This window comes from Mustela nigripes, chromosome 6 (genome assembly GCF_022355385.1).
Source record: "Mustela nigripes isolate SB6536 chromosome 6, MUSNIG.SB6536, whole genome shotgun sequence".
Lineage (NCBI taxonomy): Eukaryota > Metazoa > Chordata > Mammalia > Carnivora > Mustelidae > Mustela > Mustela nigripes.
In genome coordinates this window covers 25,740,594-25,760,165 of record NC_081562.1, presented here as the reverse complement: position 1 = coordinate 25,760,165, position 19,572 = coordinate 25,740,594, and the positions used below count along the sequence as shown (strand labels likewise).

General features: G+C 48.9%; 1 protein-coding gene and 1 long non-coding RNA gene across 4 annotated transcripts in view; one reads left to right on the top strand and one right to left on the bottom strand.

Annotated features, from left to right (window-relative positions):
* Positions 1 to 5,497: 5,497 nt before the first annotated feature.
* Positions 5,498 to 19,572, bottom strand: part of TMCC3 (transmembrane and coiled-coil domain family 3) — a 262,928-nt gene continuing 248,853 nt past the window's right edge. For all 3 annotated transcript variants that reach the window (XM_059402343.1, XM_059402342.1, XM_059402341.1), the window contains exons 2-4: positions 17,162 to 18,066; positions 14,745 to 14,880; positions 5,498 to 9,988 (exon numbers count right to left, since the gene is read on the bottom strand). In XM_059402343.1, coding sequence (XP_059258326.1) covers positions 9,686 to 9,988; positions 14,745 to 14,880; positions 17,162 to 18,066 — 1,344 coding nt within the window. In that variant the 3' untranslated portion in view covers positions 5,498 to 9,685. The remainder of the gene's footprint in view (positions 9,989 to 14,744; positions 14,881 to 17,161; positions 18,067 to 19,572) is intronic.
* LOC132020510 (uncharacterized) lies at positions 11,434 to 12,559 on the top strand. The gene is made up of 3 exons (XR_009405003.1): positions 11,434 to 11,629; positions 11,979 to 12,091; positions 12,215 to 12,559. It is a non-coding gene; the product is annotated as an uncharacterized LOC132020510 (long non-coding RNA).

Sequence of the window (19,572 nt, the reverse complement as noted above, 5' to 3'; positions counted from 1 at the left end):
ACGGCGCGGCGGCGGGGAGACCAACGGGAGCAGGAGGCCCCAGACCGACGGGAGCGGCGCAAAGGCAAAAGGCACAGGCGCTAAGTGAAGATCCGCGCTGTGGGATGGGGGCCAGAGCCGGAAACGGGTCGCTGGTGACCCCTGACGCGAGTTCCAGGGGAGTTCCGGGGGCTGACGCGAGGCTTCGGTGGGTGAAGACGTCTTGGAAGACGGGGCTGGGACAAGGAGGTGAAGGGGAAGAGGACAGATGAGGAAGGGCCGGAGGCAGTGGCTCGGGGATGACAGCAGGGTGGCTGGGGGCGGGCTGACTCTCCTGCGAGCTCTAGGAGGAGGCAGGAGGCGGGACCACTGTTGGGAGTGAGCAAAGAAGGGGAGAAGGAGGGAGCCGCTGAGAGAGCTTAAGCCCCAGGAGCGGGGTTCCCAGGCTCTGTGGAGGGCGAGCTAATAGGGAAGGAAGCTCTGGGAGTGAGCCTTATCCTTGGCACTTGCTGCCTGAGGGCACACCCATGCCCCAGTGTTGAAGAGGCCCAGGGTTCCCAGGTATCAATCACTCCAGCAGAGGCCTGGGCTCAGGTGCGGGGAGCAGGTGGCCTGAGGCGGCGCTGTGCAGGGGTGTGGCGTGGAGGGTGTGGGAGGGTGAGGGCTGGAGTCCGGGATGGGGCGGGGGTTGGGACAGTAGCTCTTGGGGATTCAGAGGAGCCCGCAGGGAGGCCCTGTGTGCTCCCAGCTCAGCACCCAGCAGAGGGGGTTACTCACTGCTGACTCAGACCCAGGTGCACATTTGCATGTTATTCATTTCAAGCCCAAATGAGCAGGAATACCGGGAGCATCTCACCCCCTTTCCAAACAGAACCACCCCAGATCTTCTGAGTGCGCCTGCTGCTGGGCTGAGTCTCTCTGACTTAGACATATTTCCTTTTTAAAGGGCTCTATTCAGTCAATCCCACATGGCTGTCTGTGAAATTGAGCTGAGAAGGAAAAAAAAACCCACACACTCAGGAAGTTCATTTCCGCTCTAAAAATACAGAGGTCAATTTTAATTTCAGGTTAAGTGCTCCGAGCATAGCCTTCCCCCACTGTCAAGTATTATTTCTGTTTATCACCTATCTTCTCCTGCCAGAACGTAAGCCCCACGAGGACAGGAACACTCTTGGTAAGCCTGTGCCTAGAACAGAGCCTGACACACGACCGTTGTTTAAGAAACACATGAAATGATGACGACTCCGCTTGCAAGAACCTTCTCTGATGATTCCCAGCCTCAGCACCTCACCGCTGAGGAAAGGGAGATCGTGAGAGGTGGAACATTTCCCTGGGTTAATCAGATCGCAGGGAAGGGGGAAGCCTCCTGCCTTTTCAAGCTGGGCTTCCCACACGGTCGTGCTGTCATTCAGAAACAGCTTCAGAGTTATTAGGTGACTCCTCCCGTGAAACCGATTCCTGCTAACCCAACCCTGCCAAGGACATCCCTGACACGAGAAGACAAATGTACTGATTTCCACTCAAACATAAACAGCTTCCAAGGAGCTGAAACACTCTGGCCAGCTGGCCAGCCTAGTCCGTCCCCAGAAGGACAGGGTCACTCACAAAGCCAAATGTCCCTCAGGGTGGCCAGAAGCCGGCACAGCCGAGTACACTCCAGGAGCCCGTGCGCCAGCTCCGCGAACTGGACACACAGAAGACCTGTTGCCGGTGGCCTGTCGGGGTCCCTGCAGCCCACTCCCCGGCTCTCCGAGAGAGCCAGCCACCGGCCTGCAGTCTCCTTCCACCCTTCCAGCTCCTCCTTTTAGGAAAAAGACTTGAGCGGCTGAATGGGGCTCCTTCATTCCAACTCTGCACACAGTGTTCCTCCGGTCTCTCTGGTAATTGTGTCTTGTTGACACGGGGAGACCTGACATCCAGCGGGAAGTCACCTTGCAACGACTCTGACCACACCATCGGGGGAAGGCCACCGCTCAGGGAATTGGGCCTGTGTCTGGGCTGCTGCTGGCTTGAGCCGCTGTGTGTGTGGGGGGTGTACCTGTCCCCACGGAGACCTCAATTTTGGCTGTCTGTGTTATACGTCTGTTGCCCACAGCTAGAGGGTTTGGGCTTCAAACTACGGGGGAAGTCTGATGAGTGAATAGTTGTCAAAGTCACTTTGGGGAGGGAACACACCTGGGGTTCAGTCAGTCAGCGTCCCTGCTTGTAAATGGATGGCCCGAGAATCAGAGAAGAATCCAGGTGTCCATGAGTTTCTTTGCTAACTGGAGTCCCTTAACTGTTCATACAGATCGAGGCATGACTTTGCTTTTTTCTACTACTCAGTAGCTTATTTTTAAGCAGAACAGGGAAAAAAGAAAGAAAGAAAGAAAGAAAGAAAGAAAGAAAGAAATCCAATTCCCAATGCCTGGGCCAGAGCCAAACAACCACTAACAAAACAGCTGTTAACATGGCCGACACTCATTCCCGTTAGCTGTTTTAGTTAAGCTCAAGGACTGGCAGGAGAGAAATTCTGGCCGGTTCTGCAAGGAAAACCGTGGCAGAGGTAGTCACCGAAGGCAGCAGCAGATGTCACGGAGCACAGAGCAGAAGCTACCAGGGGCCTCGCCGTCTCAAAGCTAAGCAAAAAAGCTGATAAATACTCAGCCGCGCCAACTGCCTGTATTACACCGAAAGCAGCTCAGGAAGCCAGAGGAGTGTAGAAGTTTCTTTAATTAGCAGTTTTCCATTCTCTTAAGCCACAGATCCGTCAGCCCAGGTCACTGCCCTCCACACGGCGTGCCAATAAGGCGAACGTGTAAATGCATGGTCAGCAGCCACCATGTAGACTGCTGGGTCCTAGGAGTCCAAGTGACTCCCACGGCTTGCAGAGCTGGGAGCTAGTGAGTGGCTGCGAGCTGACTGCTCAATCCCTTTGATTACAGCACGGAGTAGTGGCTCCCCGGATAGGCTCTCAGGTCACGCGAGCGTGGGGCCAAAGAGATGGTTAGTTGTCATAGCCACTCTGAACCTGTTTCCCCGTCTGTTAAGCAGGGGTAATGGCGCTTAACTCACTGGTTGTTGGAAAAATGACGTGTGATATTACATGCAAAGCCTTCGGCACATAGCATCATAGTACACGGTGAATGCTCAGAGAACCTGAGCTGTGAGCAGTCCTCCCAGCCCGTGAAACCCCAGAGAGCTGCTGTTGGCTCTCGTCCTGTTGTCCTGTAAATTTCTCCATCTCATAGCCATACCTATGAGAAAGTGACTTTGTGGGGTGCTTGGGTGGCTCAGTCGGTTAAGTGTCCAACTCTTGAATTCAACTCGGGTCATGATCTCTGCAAGGGGGGGCGGAATGGAGCCCCGCATCGGGCTCAAGATTCTCTCTCTCCCTTTCCCTTTGCCCCCCTCTCTCTCAAATAAAATATTTAAAAAGAAAAGTAACTTTTCAAAAAAATAAAAAAGAAAAGAAAAGAAAAAGGGGCGCCTGGGTGGCTCAGTGGGTTAAAGCCTCTGCTTTTGGCTCAGGTCATGATCCCAGGGTCCTGGGATCGAGCCCCGCATCTGGCTCTCTGCTCAGCGGGGAGCCTGCTTCCTCCTCTCTCTGCCTGCCTCTGCCTACATGTGATTTCTGCCAAATAAATAAAATCTTAAAACAAATTTTAAAAAAAGAGAAAGAAAAGTAAGTTTGCAAGTAGGACTTCTGGAAAAGAAAAGCTTTTATGGAAGGTTATTAGGCTTTAAGTAACTTCATCAAGTTGTGACTCTGCACACCCCCCAGGCATCCCAAATTTGGGGGTGGGAGTCTACACGTTACTCCACCTTAGAAAGCACTGCTTTATTCCATAGCGTTATTTTCATTATAAGCTAAAATCCACTAATTAAACTTTCTCTCAATCTCCCTTATAAGGCAATACAGACTTGGTAAGGTGTTTTCCCTAAAGCAACATTTAGGAATATGCTGGTCTGGACGCGCATTAATGCAATCACTCCCATGTCCCGTCTTTCCATCTTCAGATCAAATAGCAACAGCTGTGCCAAAGAGCGGTGTACCCTGTAAGGTTTCCTAAGATTCAAGCGTGCTCTGTTTTCTAGGGTAGGGGATGGGCTGAGCTGTTCCGGGTTTTTCTATCATGTAAGCATTCTGTTTTGTTTGTAGAGGGTGGGTACTGGATGACCAGGAGAAAACGGCTCCAGCCCCGGAGCCAACTGGCAGCAGAGAGCTAACGAGGCAGGATCCGAAGCAAAAGCAACGAGAATCCTGACTCCCTTTCGCTAACTATGGTTTCGGGGAAAGCACACATGCCTGAGCTTCAGCTTCATCCAGGTAATGGGGATGATGGTCCTCACATCATAGGACTGGTCCAAATGAGCGGACCACACCCACGAGAGACCCCACTAGGCAGACTGCTTCAGCCGGAGGAGTCTGCTTGCCCCTCCCCCACTCGCTGTGCACACAGCTGTCCGAGCTGCGCCCTCTTCCTTACTCCAACACACGCAGGCTCCTGCCCTGTCCTCAGCATCCTTCCATGCTCCCCGCTTCCACGACACTGGGTCACATTTCCTACCATTCCGGGCCCTGTGAAGGAACCAGCCTTCTTTCCTCGCGGGGATTAAGGAATGGGCCGTACATCCCACACCAACAACTTTCTATGCAACAGACTTGGAAGTTAGTTTAAAAATTGATTACAGGGTGGTGGGGCTATTGTGGAGGGGGGAGGGATGAGCAGGTGGCACACAGAATTATTTAAGGACAGTGAAACTGGTGTGTGTGATACTAATGGCCTGGCGGACACATGCCATTATACGTTTGTCCGATCCCATGGAATGTACAAGAGCGAACCCTTGTACAGACCGTGAACTCTGGGTGACAGTGACGCATCCGTGCAGGCTACAGGCCATCACTTTCACAAATGTACCCTCGGCGGGTGGGGGGGCACTGATAGCAGGGGGTTATGCAGGTGTATGGATGGGGATGATGGGGAATCTCTGTACCTTCTGTAACTTTTTTTTTTTTCAAGATTATTTATTTGTCAGAGAGAGAGAGCACAAGCAGAGGGACACGCAGGCAGAGGCGGAAGCAGGGTCCCCACTGAGCAGGGAGCCCAATGTGGGACTTAATCCCAGGACCCTGGGATTATGACCCAAGCCAAAGGCAGATGCCTAACTGACTGAGCCACCCAGGTGTCCCACCTTCTACATCTTCTTTAAAAAAAAAAAAAAAAAATGTATTTACTTATTTCAGAGGAGGGGGAAGGGACAGAGGGAGAGAGAGAATCTCGAGCAGACTCCCCACTGAGCACAGAGCCCAATGCAGGACTCAATCTCACAACCCTGAGATCATGACCTGAGCAGAAAATCAAGGGTGGAATACTTAACCAACTGAGCCACCCAGGTGCCCTGGAAATCTCTGGACCTTCTGATCAAGTTTGCTGTGAACCTAAAACTCTTGTAAAAAATAAAATCCATTAAAAGATTTATTACACACGTGCCCACACGCACACACTTGCTACTGAGATGCACCATGACAAATACAGAAATTTAAGAAATCGAACTCTTTATTGAACATCAAAGCTAACATCAAATGTTTATTTAAAAAAATAATGGCACCTGCTTTGAAGGGGATGATGATCTACACGGGATTTACAACTGTAGGCTGACGTGGGACTACACAGTATCTCACAAAATTGAAATTCTGCAAAAGACCTCACAACAAACATTTCTAGTTTCCATTTTCGGAACTGCTAACTACTGCCTAAACATATCTTAAACACAGAGCACATTTTGTTGAAACATTTCTCTTAGGACAAAGACAGGAGACATGTTTTAAATAAATTAAAATGGTAACACATAAACTATTCCTAAAACAATCAAGGTACATTACTTTCCAGCTTCTTATAAACAAAGGATTGCACTGACTTTAGAAAATTATAGGTTAGATCTGCTTTGTATCTTTTGGGTTACCAAACTCGTGTTAACTGTACCTTTTAGCTTCTTAACTACTTTTGATGTAAATAGACCAATATCATTCCTTTCAGTGATTAATCTTTTTAGACTAACTCCTTCCTTAACACATGGGCTAAACTTTTTGAAACACCTCTCTCCAGATAAAGTTCTGAATTTTAAATAACGCCATCTCACTCTTCCCCGGCTCACTCCTCAAAATTATAAAAATATGCAAAACAGGTTGTTGAATCACACGTTTTCATATTATTAAGCACCTTGAAATGCTTTTCCAAACCAATGCAACTATACTTAGATTCAACACAAAGATGTTCCTCTTTGATGCAAAACAATTTGGAATTTAAAATCCAACCCCAAAGGACACAAATAATTAAGTGCCCAAGGGAATCCAATTCCCGTCACTGTTATCGATCCTATAATTAAACCTGATATGCTGGAGAAATGGCAGGGCAATCAACATACCTAACAGGGCAATATTTCCATGAAAACAAGAGTGATAAAGCAGAGGGGCTGAGGTCCCATGGATGCTAATTGATTGATGGGGTAACTGCATTATGGGGGAAGGGGTGGGGAGTTTCAGAGAATCTCTCAATAGCTCACCATGATCACAGAAGCAAAACCACTAATGGTACATGTCAAAAACTTGGGACTGATCCCATTCTCTGCACAAAACCAGCAATGGAGTACTTTTATTTACTGCTTCATTGCGGTTTGAATTGGGGGGGGGGTAGGATGTTTTGTTCTGGCTCCATCATACTCAAAACCTAAGCTGGAGTAACCAATTTAAAGCCCACAGAAGAGTATTTTTGGGTTTCTGTTTTGTCCCCAGCAAACTATCATTATCTTGGTGATCATGAAAACAGTATGTCACCAAAAAATCCTGTGCTAGAATGCAATGTCCAGTTCGCTAAGGGAGCAGGTGTCTGCCCACCTCACGACTGAGTCTGTCCTCAGGTATGTACAAGAGGTTTCCTACCAACGAAGGATGGGGGGAAAAATTAGTTGACTTAAATGTAAATGACCAATTCCAGGATATGTCCTAGCTGGATCACAATTTTTAATTGAATAATTTATAAAATTTTATTTACTCCCTTTACGCAGGCAAGAAAACACACAACGGGAGGGTTTATTTCCTTAAGAAGAGAACGGTAAACTGCAGCGAGTAAAGAAAGGTCTCCTTGGAGTATATCAGCTTATTAAAAAGCTTCATGAACTTTCAACAAGACTCAAAAATAAATATGCCACGTAGGTTGAGCATATCCAGGTGAAAATAAGATTATCTGACATCTAATGAGAACCACTGGAAATACAAATTCTGTGCAAAGAAGTCATGATCAGGTGGGATGATTTAGACCCTAGAACATTTCAGAACAGAGCCAGTTTCTAGCAGCTTCTGTTCCCAGCTCCAGACAGGAGGGGGTGGAGTGTGCCGCTTTCCATTTTCTTCCCTGCTTCTCCCAGTGGGGAGGAGACACGCTGCCTCCTCCCCACTGGTCTGGAAGCGTCAGGGAAGCGTCTGGAAAGGTCTGGGAAGCATCAAAGCCAGCGATGAGCAGAGTATGGCAGCTTGCGGGTTAGCCGCCTCCCTCACTCGCTCTAAACAAACAGCGGCAGCAACCTCCGCTACAAGCCCTGGCATGTCCAGAGGGCCTCAGAAAGATTCACAGACATGAAGGGTGCCCACCAGGGTCCAGCTTGATCCAAGGGAAGGGGCAGCCAGCCCTCGGCCAAATGAAGCCTGATGCCTACAGGCAATGGGGAATGCTGGCCATTAAAATGTAGAAGCAAAAGGAAGCACACCATTTTCTCTCCCTCTCTTCCCTGGATCTGGAACTCTTTTGTCCCCTGGATTCGATGGCTCACAGTGTATTTACAGCCAACTTGGCAGAACAAGGGAGGGTCTGACAGTGGAAGGGGACACAGCCATGAGATGGGGGTGGGGCTGGGAGCTCCTTCGTCCCTGAGTCCACAATCCGTACAGCCAAAGATGTCATCGAGTGATGCCTACTGTTTGAAAAAGCTTGAGTCCAGAATTAGATAGTGGGGAGAGTTGCATAAATTTGGGAATTTACTAAAACCACTGAACTGTAAAGTTAAAAAAAGATGAAGAAGAAAGCTTGAGTTGTCTGAGTCTCACACACACACTGGACTTGGACCAAATGCTCGACTATTCCATTCTCTCAAACCACGGCACACTGTCACATTTTTTTCAGGAGTTTCCCTAAGAGCAGCTGTTCGCAAAATATTGCACTTAATTTAAATCCAGGCGATTCGATGTTTTCTGGAAGAAAATGTACACTAACATACATCTCCACGCCTTCAGATAACAGAGCGGATGGTGGGAGGAGGGACTGAACAGCAGTTTCCATTAAAACCTTCTATCTTCGTCTTCGTTAGGTGCAGAGAGAAAAAGATTTAAAGGGAAGTATCAGCTGAGAGAAAAAGATTTAAAGGAGAGTGTATCTGGGCCGAAAGTAGTAAGCAGCATCACCCAAACAGGCAGAAGATGTTAACTTCTGAAGGCTTTCACCTCAGGGGAAGAAGCATGGCCACTCCCTTCCCGTGGCATCTCAGTGAGCCCCTACAACACCATGGACAACCTCGGTGCAGACACTGGATCTAATTCATCAGACAGCGGCTGGTCTCAGCGGGCGTCCTCAGAAGACCTTCTCGGTCTTCATCTGACTGCCACCCCCGAGACCACACGCCCTGTTTTCCTCCCACTTCCAGTGCCCCTACCTCAGTGCATTTCACCTCACACGGTACAATTCTGTCATCCTTCTTAAAGGGGGAGAAAAAAACCCCCCAACACGAGCATCACTGGTGTTCACCTGCGTGGTAAGCTTTACAACCCTCCCCAGGCCGAGGAGTAAAGTGAACCACACCCCCACGGGGGGTTATCACAATCAAGACTCAGCGCAGCGCAAACCTCCGGAGCCTACACTCCCGCTCGAGCCACAGTCTGATGTGGGATCTGGAAGCATTTCTACGTGCTTAAAGGCCAGGCACTCGAGAGCCTTCTACTTGAGACAGAATTGGGCGTGCGGCTTCCTGGGTGTAAGGAGGCGAAAACCCCACTCTTGGATCTTCCTGTCTTACCATTTAAAGGGCAAGAAAACACCTAAGTTAGACTTCCACGGATAGACAAACGTGCTGTAAGATGTCCACGTTGTGGCAAGCCCCGCACAATGGACCACTGAGGACAAGGGGAACACCTGAGACCCGGCGTTATCCGGGAACCAGCGCAATGGATTACACAGGATCTACTGTACCTCTGTAGGCCACAAGTGTTCCCCGTGGCCAACGCCCACACTTTGTCCCCTGCCCAAGTCCTGCCACAGCCTTGCTGCTTACGGGACTTGGGGAGAACACCACCACCAGTGACTATGAAGCTCAATTTTGACAGAAACTTAAGGGAGACAGAGACTTAACACCCCATTTCTTGTGGGTCATTAATCACACCAAACGCTCAAGGACCACAGGTTTACCATGTTGGGCTAGTCAGGTGGGCAGGAAATCTGGTCTCATTAAGGCAGTGAGCGACGTGGGGCGAGCTTGGCAACAGGTCCACGTTCACCAAGCACAGGGGCTGAGCCGGCAGCGGCTGCGGCGTGAGGAGGCCTGGAGATATTTACAACGCGCGGCCCAGGCCTGGTGGGCTCTAGTCAGCACAACGGTTCGCTTTCAGATTTGGTGGTAATGCACAGAGTTTTCCTTAACACAGAAACATGAGTGAACATGAAGACAGGCACCGGTGGCTTCATCTGGGTATTATGATCCTTTCTATGGCACACACGATATGGTCCCAGTTTTTACAAAATATTGCGAGAAGAGTCACGGCGAAGAAGGTGCCGAGGATGTGGAAGCGGCTCTTCATCATGGGCGAGACAAATTTGGCAATGGTCGACACGCACACGAGGATGACGGTCATGAAGGCCAGGATCACGTTGATGCACTTTCCCAGGAGGACCTTGGCGTTCACGGTGTCTGTCTGCAGAACCTGCTGCTCCTGCTGGTGCAGCTCCAGCTTGGAGATGCGCGTCTGGCAGGACTCGAGGGCCTCCTGCGGACAAGAGGGAGAGCGGGGTCAGACGCTGGTGGGCTCAAGGGCTGCGGGGGAGCGCATGCACGAACAGGTACCAAGGCTCATTTACGCTGTTGTTCTTGGCAGAAAGAGCATGTGTACACAACCATAAAATACCACACATGGGGGTTTTACAGCTGAGTATTTTGAGTCTATTTGTATCTGAGATAAAGTACGTAAAATACTAGCATCTGTTGGTCTCCTCGGGGTCAAAGGAGAGGAGTGGTGGGGTTCCGGTTTGGGACAGTGGGCAACCTGCAGCCACAGAGCACTCCAGAGGATGAAGGGAGAATAGACGGGGACAGGAATGATGGAGCATCTCTGCTTTCACCTGCTCTTTGAATGCTATTACTCAGGACACCGTCCAAGGCTACACGTTCTCCCTAGATCTTGTTCTTTCCAACACTTCAATTACAAAGTCACAGCTGAGTCCACGTACCTCTCTGGTTCTTAAGATCAACTCAAGTATCTACATACCTCCCTGATAGCTCCATCTGAGACAGCGAACGAGAGAGAGCGAGCACGGGGTGGGGGGGAGCAGAGGGAAAGGGAGAAGCAGACTCCCCGTTGACCACGGAGCCCAACGTGGGGCTCGTTCCCAGGACCCCAGAATCGTGACCTGAGCCGAAGGCAGACCCTTCACCAACTGAGCCACCCAGGCGCCCCTCTCCATCTGAGCTTCTTAAAATCACCTCAGATGCAGCCTTTGACAATGTGGCCTCACATCCCACACCGTCTTCTGTACCTGTTCTCCTTCTGGTGTTCCCTTCCTCAGAAAACAGCACCTGACCTACCCAGTTCCTCCAGCCAGACCCGCCTCTCCTCTAAGGTGTCCCCCAGCCCCACTGACACAATAGCCAGCATCTATCTGCAGGGGTCCGTTTCTCTCACCTCGCTCTCCGTCCCGCTAGCCCTCCTGCCTCACAGAACGCCAGCCCCCTGCCGAGCTCACCATGCTCTGGCCACACAGGCTTTCTCAAGTTAGAAAAGAACCATGTTCGGGGCCTCTGGACTGTGCCTGAAATGACTGCCTGCCTGCTCCATCCCCTCTTCACCTGGACCTCTCTTCCCCGGCCAGCTCCCCCCTCCTCCACTGTCCTGTCTGGCCCCAGCAGAGGCTGAAGTCTCCCCCAGCCCTCCCACCCCTGACCGACAGCCCACAGCTCGGGAGGACGGGGACCAGTCCTTGCTGCTGCACCCTGTATGGGGTGGCCGTCCCCTAGGGGTGGGCTGCACGCCAGGAAGGGCGCTGGGAGGCTCGAGAGAGAAGAATCTGGCAGCGGCACTGGGAGCCCCGCTGAGCGCTCTGGCCTGCCGTCTGACTCACTTCCTGAGAACTCTTTGCTGAGTTACAACACAGCCATCTTCTCAGGTTTTAAACAACCGTAACAGCCGTGACACGGATTCGCTTTTCTTCGGCGGGACGTGCTCTCTGTGCCGGAGATCAGGGTTCTCTGGCACTATCGTGACTTCCGTTACACAAGTCAGCACAGAGAAGGTGTTCACATTCCAAGCAGCGCTGGCCTCCAGGACAGGCACCTGCCCCGGAAACAACTGCCCCAGCCCAATGTGTCCTCCATTTGAGACACGCCACGGAAAAGGGGACAGCTAAGACAGAAGGTCAGCGTCCTTGGCAAACTGATTTGTCTTTAGCTGGGTCCGTGAATTACATATATAAATTGACTGATCAGAGAATTGAATGGCCTTGGATCCGTTATCCATTTTTTATTAAAAAAAAAAAAAAAAAATCCAAGAAAATTTAGTGAATGGGGAGGAATTTGAGTTACAGCTCCCACTCAGAGCTATTTGGCCCCATGATCTTTAGTACTTTCTTGGATCCAGTATTTAACTTATGGGGATGAGGACGAAGGACAGACTAGATTATCCTTAGGCCTTTTTTAATTGGGAAGTCAAGGGTGATAAAAAGCAAAACTCAATTTCTTGAAATTTGGTGTCTCTGGGGCAACAGTCACCCTGGCCGTAGCAGCTGGCCTGCCGTGGAGCCCTGCCTGTGACAACGAAAGAGCTGAGAACTAATAACAGCTGAGCGGGCCCCGAGGAACATGCCTTCTCACCAGTATGGTAATTATTTTCTGGCTGCCTACTACGCATCAGGCAAAGATTTAAGGACTTTCTGTGTATTATCCTATGTAATCCTCCTGACAATCTTTTGAGGGGAAGCTCATTGCTATTTCTGCTTTACAGATGAGGAAACTGAGGCAGAGGGAGTCAGCTTGTCCAGGATCACACGGTGTAGAGTGAGGATTCTCCCTCTCAACAAGACGACTGTCCAGTCTCTCATACAGATGTCCTCCTTGTACTTCTGAGTTAGAGACGAAAGCCAAAAAATGTTCAAATGAACTCTTCTAAATTGTGACGCTGCCCCTGTGATGTCCCTTTGTTTTACCCATGCATCCCTAAAGGGGTTCCCTTAAAAAAAGGAAGAACAACATTAACCCAAACTATCCCCTAAATAAGAAAAACACATGTTTAGATATAATCCAGTGGCATCCCAGGCATGTTCTAAAAACAGAATGTTCTAATAAAACAAACTGCACTGTTCACCTTGCAACACTTAACGTTTAAATGGGTCAAATTCTTCAAACCAGTCAGTCGTGCGGACAATGTCCTAACCCAGAGCAGGGGCAAAATCCCCCAAGTGCCTCCTCCACCACGGTCCCCAGAGGTCAAGGTCTCCTATCAGCTTTGTTGGGCGCTCCAGCTCCCAGAACTGTCCAAGTCGATGCCTGGGATTGGCACAGACTCACAGCCCACGACACAGAGTAGAACAGAACGTGGGCGGCTGAGACTCCAGCTCACACGCTGCGAGGAAAAAAAATCTCCCTTCATGTTTCAGTTTTCTCCCTCCTAGAGTGGGGCTGGAAAAAATAACCATGGCCTACAAAGAAAAGTTGTAAAAATGCAGCTGAGCACTACTTGGAGAGTATACTTTTTTGCCTTTTCAATGGGAATGTAAATTGTGGCGGTCACTATGGAAAACAGTATGGAAGTTCCTTTCAAAATTAAAAATAGAACTGCTATACGATTCAGCAATTCTACTTCTGAGTATATATACCCGAAGGAAATGGAATCAGTTTCTAGAAGAGATCTCCCTACCCCCATGTTCACCGAAAGCATTACTGACAATAGCCAAGACAGGGAAACAACCCCAAAGTCCGTCGACAGATGAATAAAGAAAATGGGATACCCACACACACAACACACAACCGAGTATCACCGGGCCAGGAGAGAGAAGGCAGTCCTGTCAGGTGGCAACATGGATGGGCCCTGAGGGCAGGATGGTGGTGAGTCAGACTGAGGAAGACAAGCAGGCTCTGTGAGCTCGCTTCTATGTGGCATCTGACAAAACCAGACCCACAGGAACAGACCGGTGGTGGCCACAGCCAGGGGGGTGGGGGGAGGGGGGGGGGGGGGAAGGGCAGGGGAAATGGGTGAGAATGGCAAAAGGGACAAACTCCTAGTTATAAGGTAAGTCAGTCCTGAGGGCGTAACGTGCAGCATGGTGACAAGTTAACCATTCTATCTTACGTATCTGACAGCGGCCAGGAGAGCAGGTCTTAAAAGTTCTCATCACAGAAAAAAATGAGTTAACTCTGTGAGTGATGGACGTTAACCAGACTAACTGTGGTGATCCCTGTCACTATATATATTATATATACATCAGATCATTATGTTGTACACTTCAATGTGAAGTGATACATTAATTATATCTCAGTAAAACTGGGAAAAAAGAAAGAGGCCCCTCCTGGAAGTAGAAAAAAAAAGGCATTCCAGAAGCCGAGGGTTGTTTCACTCAGTGACACCATCACGTTAATACTGGAACATGCCTCTGTGTGTACTGACGCAGTAAGCCCTTCCTTCCAACCATCCGGATCCCACCATCCCAGCGAGTCCCACCCACATGGATGTTCTTGCACATTCCTTACTCGCCGACTGTTTGCAAGACCTTGGTCCAAGTCACTTAACCTTTCTGCCTTAGTCTCCACATCTGAGGAATGGGGAAAATGGTCGGAATTGCTTAAAAGGGCTGTTGTAAGGAGTGAATGCAGAGGAAAAAGGCATTTTGCTAGCGTGTGGCACACGGGGTACACTCAAGTCCTTGAAATTCTTGTAGCTGTCAAAGCTATTATTCTGCAGAGGAGTAAACAGATTCAAAGCTTGCTCAGGGTTACACAACGGGAAATGCCAGACCTGAGACTGAAATGCAACGTTTGGTCATGGAATGACCGGCCGCCCCACCAGTTCCTAGCCTGTTGGCCGCTGTGGGTCGAAATCCCGTGGCTTTCACCGTCTGTGCCATGTCACCTGGCCCCTGCTCCTGTTTCCCTGAGCTGTCTGGTGACTTACCTAATCTTGACTAGCCCCCTCCCCTGCTCAATAAGCTTCTCGAAGGCAAGGTTGGCCTCCTGTTTAGAAAGTTGAAGCACTTTTGGTGGTGGGGTTGGGGGAGGAGAAGAGGTTATAGGCGGTGGGCTTGGGTAGATAATAAATATTTACTAACCCAAAAAGGTACACAGAGAATAGCCTGTTTACTCCGTGACACGTGTAACACGAGCTAACGGGACTAGTAAGGTGGAGGAGGTTTGTGGAGAAAACAGTTTGCTCCACACGTCAGAAATGCTTTAGGGCTGAGGGGTAAGGCACTCATGGTTTGTTAACGGACTTCGATGCTGGGACGAGCCAGCAGGAGTGTGTCATGACGAGAGGAACGTACCTGGATGTCCCGTGAGCGCTCATAGGCCTGGTAGGCCACCTTCTCCTCGATGCTGGCCAGCTCCTGCTTCAGGTTGGCGGTCTCGTGCTGATGCAGGTCAGTCAGGTCGTGGAGCTGGTCTTCCAGGCGCTCGTACCTTTGCAAAGAGAGGAGCTGATTCTGAGTGTGACACCTCACAGGTCTCCTTGTTCTCATTCCCTGGAAGACTATGTTTCCGACCAATAGAACATATCTAGGGGCGCCTGGTGGTTCAGTTCTTAAGCATACGCTTTTGGCTCAGATCATAATCTCAGGGTCCTGGGATCAAGCCCCACTTTGGGCTCCCTGCTCAGTGAGCCTGCCTCTCCCTCTGCCTGTCGCTCCCCGTGCTATGTTCTCTCTCTGTCAAATAAGTAAGTAAAATAAAAAAGAATACTTCTAGCTGTGGGGAACATGCTTTTGGAGAACCTGAATTCCAGCTCTAGAAAGGACTGGTCTCTGCCATCTTAACTTCTCTGGCCTCAACTCCTAAGGTGACATGTACACCGAATGCCACATTTCCACCCACAGTGGACGAGCACCTTCACGGGCTGTGGTTGGTGACAGAACAGACCTGACGTGTTCACTAGGGCTGCTCAAGAGACCGGGCTGTCTGGCACCCCAGGGTTCCCCCGTCTCCTGCCTGCACAAAACCTTCTGGTTCACAGGCACGGCTCGCACACGCCAGAGAGCCCACAAGGAAAGAACCTACTTCTGTGCTAGAGCCAACTCCACCATTTCCCAATGCATCCGCTAATTATGAAAACATGTTTCAGTTCTGGGAACTTAAGTGCCAGTAAAAACTTGAAGCTAATTGCAAATTTTAAATGGCTCATCGGGTGGCCTTTCCAAAAGTCCAAATCCTAACTGACAGAAGAACAAAGATTCCCATTCCCACCTCCCATTTTCCTCTTGGAAGAGGGACTGGTCTTATCGAAGTCTGTGTTAGATGCTTATAGAGGTCCCCCGACAGAACATTAAAGGAGAGAGAGACCAGGAGGCAGGGAGGGAAATTGAGAGGTTCTATGTCCCTTATACCTCAGGAAAAAAAGTAAGCCCAAAGAAAAATTAAATGCAGCTTTAATGATTATTCTCAGATAAGATTTCACAGGTATCCAATGTTGGCGAAGAAGCCTTTTAAAGATCTCTTACCGCAAGCAATACAGTCACGGGCTAACTCTTGAACATCACAAACATGACAAGATAGCAAAGAAGAACAAGAACGGTCCTAAATTTGTGTAAATGGAGATTTGGGATTTGGGATAAAATTTGGATCCAAAGAGTTCTGCATCCCAAACTATTCAGTTGGAATTAAATATTCTCTGGAAAACCTGTGTCTCAAAAATAGTTATGCGACAAAGAAACCAAAGCCAAAGATGCATGCTACCAAGTTTTAAAAAACTGTTTCATAAAGTGTAAGAGCTGAAAAAAGCCACATTTCTAAATTAATAGATTTAAAACCATGTAGGAGATATAAAATGTGTAAGTAAAATTTAAAGTTTAATCTTGTAATATGTAATGGGCACTGAATTTTTTTAATCCACATTTTTACAAGTTAAATCTTCACTTTGGCCAAAACAACAACAACAAAAACATCGAAACTTTCTGTCTAGCTCTGTCAGCAGAATGTGTGACTGTCAGTCTCAGAGTTGTGGGTTCAAGCCTCACACTGGTGAACAGATAACTTAAAAAAGAAATCAAGTCTTAAAAAAAAATCCTTGGGGAATCTTTTCACTGGGGAAATGGTGGAAAATCACTTTTATTAATATTTTTATTAATAAGTTATAAGCACATAAAAGCCAGCCTACAAAATACCTTTTAAAATTGGCTAAGGTAATTCACAAGATGTGAATTTATATTCTACTCTTAAGATTTCTTTTGAAAACTCTTCACTTAAGGAGAAAAGTTTAACCAAAGTAAAATACAGTATATAAAGAAATACTCATTATATTAAAGTATTAAAGACTTTAAGATTAAGGTAGCAAAGAAAATCGATCTTTTTTTTTTTTAAGAAAATCAATCTTGATGAGCAATGCAGTGTTTTTTTTTTTCCTTGACGGTTATTACAGAGGAAAAGAAAACAGATCTGTGAATCGGTGCAACGAAACCTCTTCACAGAAGCCTCCTGAATCAGAGCAGGGTGTGCACGCATCCCAGACAACACAGCGATATTTGAAAAGACTCACACAACTTGCTCTAAAGTGTCAAACAGTAAGTCACAAGTTTATGAAGGTTGGCACCATGAAGCTGGGGGGAAAACTACTGATTTTCCACGTTTTGGGATCCATATCCACACTCGTGGAAAATACAGCTCTCAGGACATCCCTGTCACGGAGGCCATCCTGCAAGCCAGGGTCAGTCAGGCTCCCGAAAGAAGGTGGGAGAAGAAGCAGACGTACCTGTACCTCTCCTCTTGCAGGGTCTGAGAAATAAAGCCGTACTCTCTCTTGAACTGCACTTTGAGCGCTTCGATGTCCTCGGCCAGCTGAGCCTGCGTGTCCTTGATCTCCCTCAGTTCCTCCAGGATCACGGTCAGCTTGCCCTGGCTGTCCAGCGCACCGGCGCCGCCGGCCCCGAAGGACTGGTTCCCGTTGCTGTCAGCGGAGCCCGACGTGCCGCTCGAACACTCGTCGTCGCTGCCATATTTGGGTTTGTTCACGATAGTGGCGCTGCCCCCATAGGCCCGGGGACTGCCCTCCGGCCGAAACTCCTCCAAGGAGTTCTTCAAGTGTGCGATGTTGTCGGCGCTACCGAACTTATTCCGGATCAGGTTGGCGAACTCTCTGGACTTGTTGAAGACGAACACGGGCGGAGTGAGGGACACGCCTGGCATGCCCGACTTCGCGCACTCCGTGCTGTGGGGGGCAGTTCGAGACTTGGCGGCGGCATCTCTCAGAGCGTGGAGGTTGTCTTTGGAAATGTCCTTGGAGCTTCTGGGGCCTCCGTTTTGCTCGAGCTCCCTGAGCTTTCTGTGATACTGCTCTAATTTCTTCTGCAGCTGGGCAATGGAGTGAGCAGATTTCTGATTCTTCTTCTCGAAGACCTGTTTGATGCGGCCGGCCTGCTGCTTGTCCGCGCTGCTGACCAGTTTCAGATACTCAGCGACGTTGCCGTCGCGGGACGTCTGCTCAATTTTTATCTGCTCGGTCACCTTCAGAATTTTTTGTTTCAGGCTGTCTGCACTGAGCTTGACCTTGTGGAAGTCCAGGATGCCATCTGGTACGTCAAAGTTGAGGTTGGTGTCTGACCCTCCTCGGCGAATGCTCAGGGGCAAGCTTAAGGTATTCATGTCATGACGTTCTACCTGCACGAGAGACAGGGAAGAAGCACTTTAAGGTTTGACATCAAAGGCAGAGTTCTTGTGATAGAATCTGTGTACACACAACAGACATACTTCATGTCCCAGGTTTTCAAACTCCAAGTATTCGGGGGTGCCGGGGGACCTCCATTGGTTTAATGTCAGACTCTTGGTTTCGGCTCGGTCATGATCTCAAGTCGTGAGAGCAAGCCCCGTGTCAGGCTTTGCGCTCGGTGGGGAGCCTCTCTGAGACTCTCCTCCTCGCCACTTGTGCACGTGCTCTTTCTCTCTCTCAAATAAATAAATCTTTAAACTACAGGTATTCCTAAGATAAAAACTCCCTACTCTCCTCTCCAGTGGAAGAGAGGACAGACGAACCCTGTCCTGCATCCACATATACTAATGATGAGAGGCCGGTCCCGCAGGGTGTCCGATGTTTCGTCTCATTAGATGACAACTGCCAGTTGCCAGGGTAGAAAATGCATAATGGCGTGAGGTTACCAAGCAGTGTTAGTTTCCCAAAATGCCCGGGTAACTGGGGTGTCTACCACGCCCCGCTCCATGTGAACTGCAGCGGGAGGGGCGATGCATCCAATTCAGAACCCGCTCACGTAAGGGAAGACTGAGAAAACCGTTCCAGCAGGTACCTTCATCAACACAAGGAATTATTTTCTTAATGGAATCATTAAACAGATGTGATAAGATTAACTTTACTGAGTACTACGACTGTATTTAGAGGTGGAAATGAACAACCCCAAATCAAGACTGATGTGATTAAAAAACAAGAGCAAGTGGTGATACTAAGGGAAATGGCTTTCTCACTCCGGGGCCATCTGGGAAGAAGGACAAAGGATCACTGAGCATCGTGGCGAGGAGGGTAACTAGTTTGTGTCCAGAAAGGAAAGGCAAAGGTAGTCTGGGTGCCAGGTAAAGACGATGTTAAACCCATGTACGGAGGAACTGAGATGGCAAGAGGCAGGATCTGAACCCAAGTCACGCTAACGGGGTTCTTGTTCTACATCAGGACATCCTACCAGGGTGTTCCCAAAGGACTAAAGACAAGCCTTTATAGGGTCTGAATGCAATTTCTGAACAAAGACTAGTAACATCTCAGCCGATGCAGCTTACCTGTCAAGTTAACTACCCTTTGATTAAAATGATGCCTTGACACAGAGGAGCCTTGACTCCATTGGCTCAATGGAGACCAAATGGGAGACAATATTCAGCACAAGTCATCTTGTGTTTTAGGGGACAGTAGGCAGAAATAGCAAAATATTAATAAGATATTAACACACTTCCTCCCCTGCCCAAGTGACCCAGACTTGAATGCGTTCATTTCCAACAAAGAAGTATTAACACTTTGTCCCACGAAAAATCCTCCCCAGTGCTTTTTCCTAGAGAAAGGAGCCCGATGGCACCGTGGGACACAGTCCCAGGTTGGTGAGTCAGTCCTCCTACACAACTCACAGAAGTTTGTTAACATTATTTCTTGGCCCCTCTCTTCCAACACAC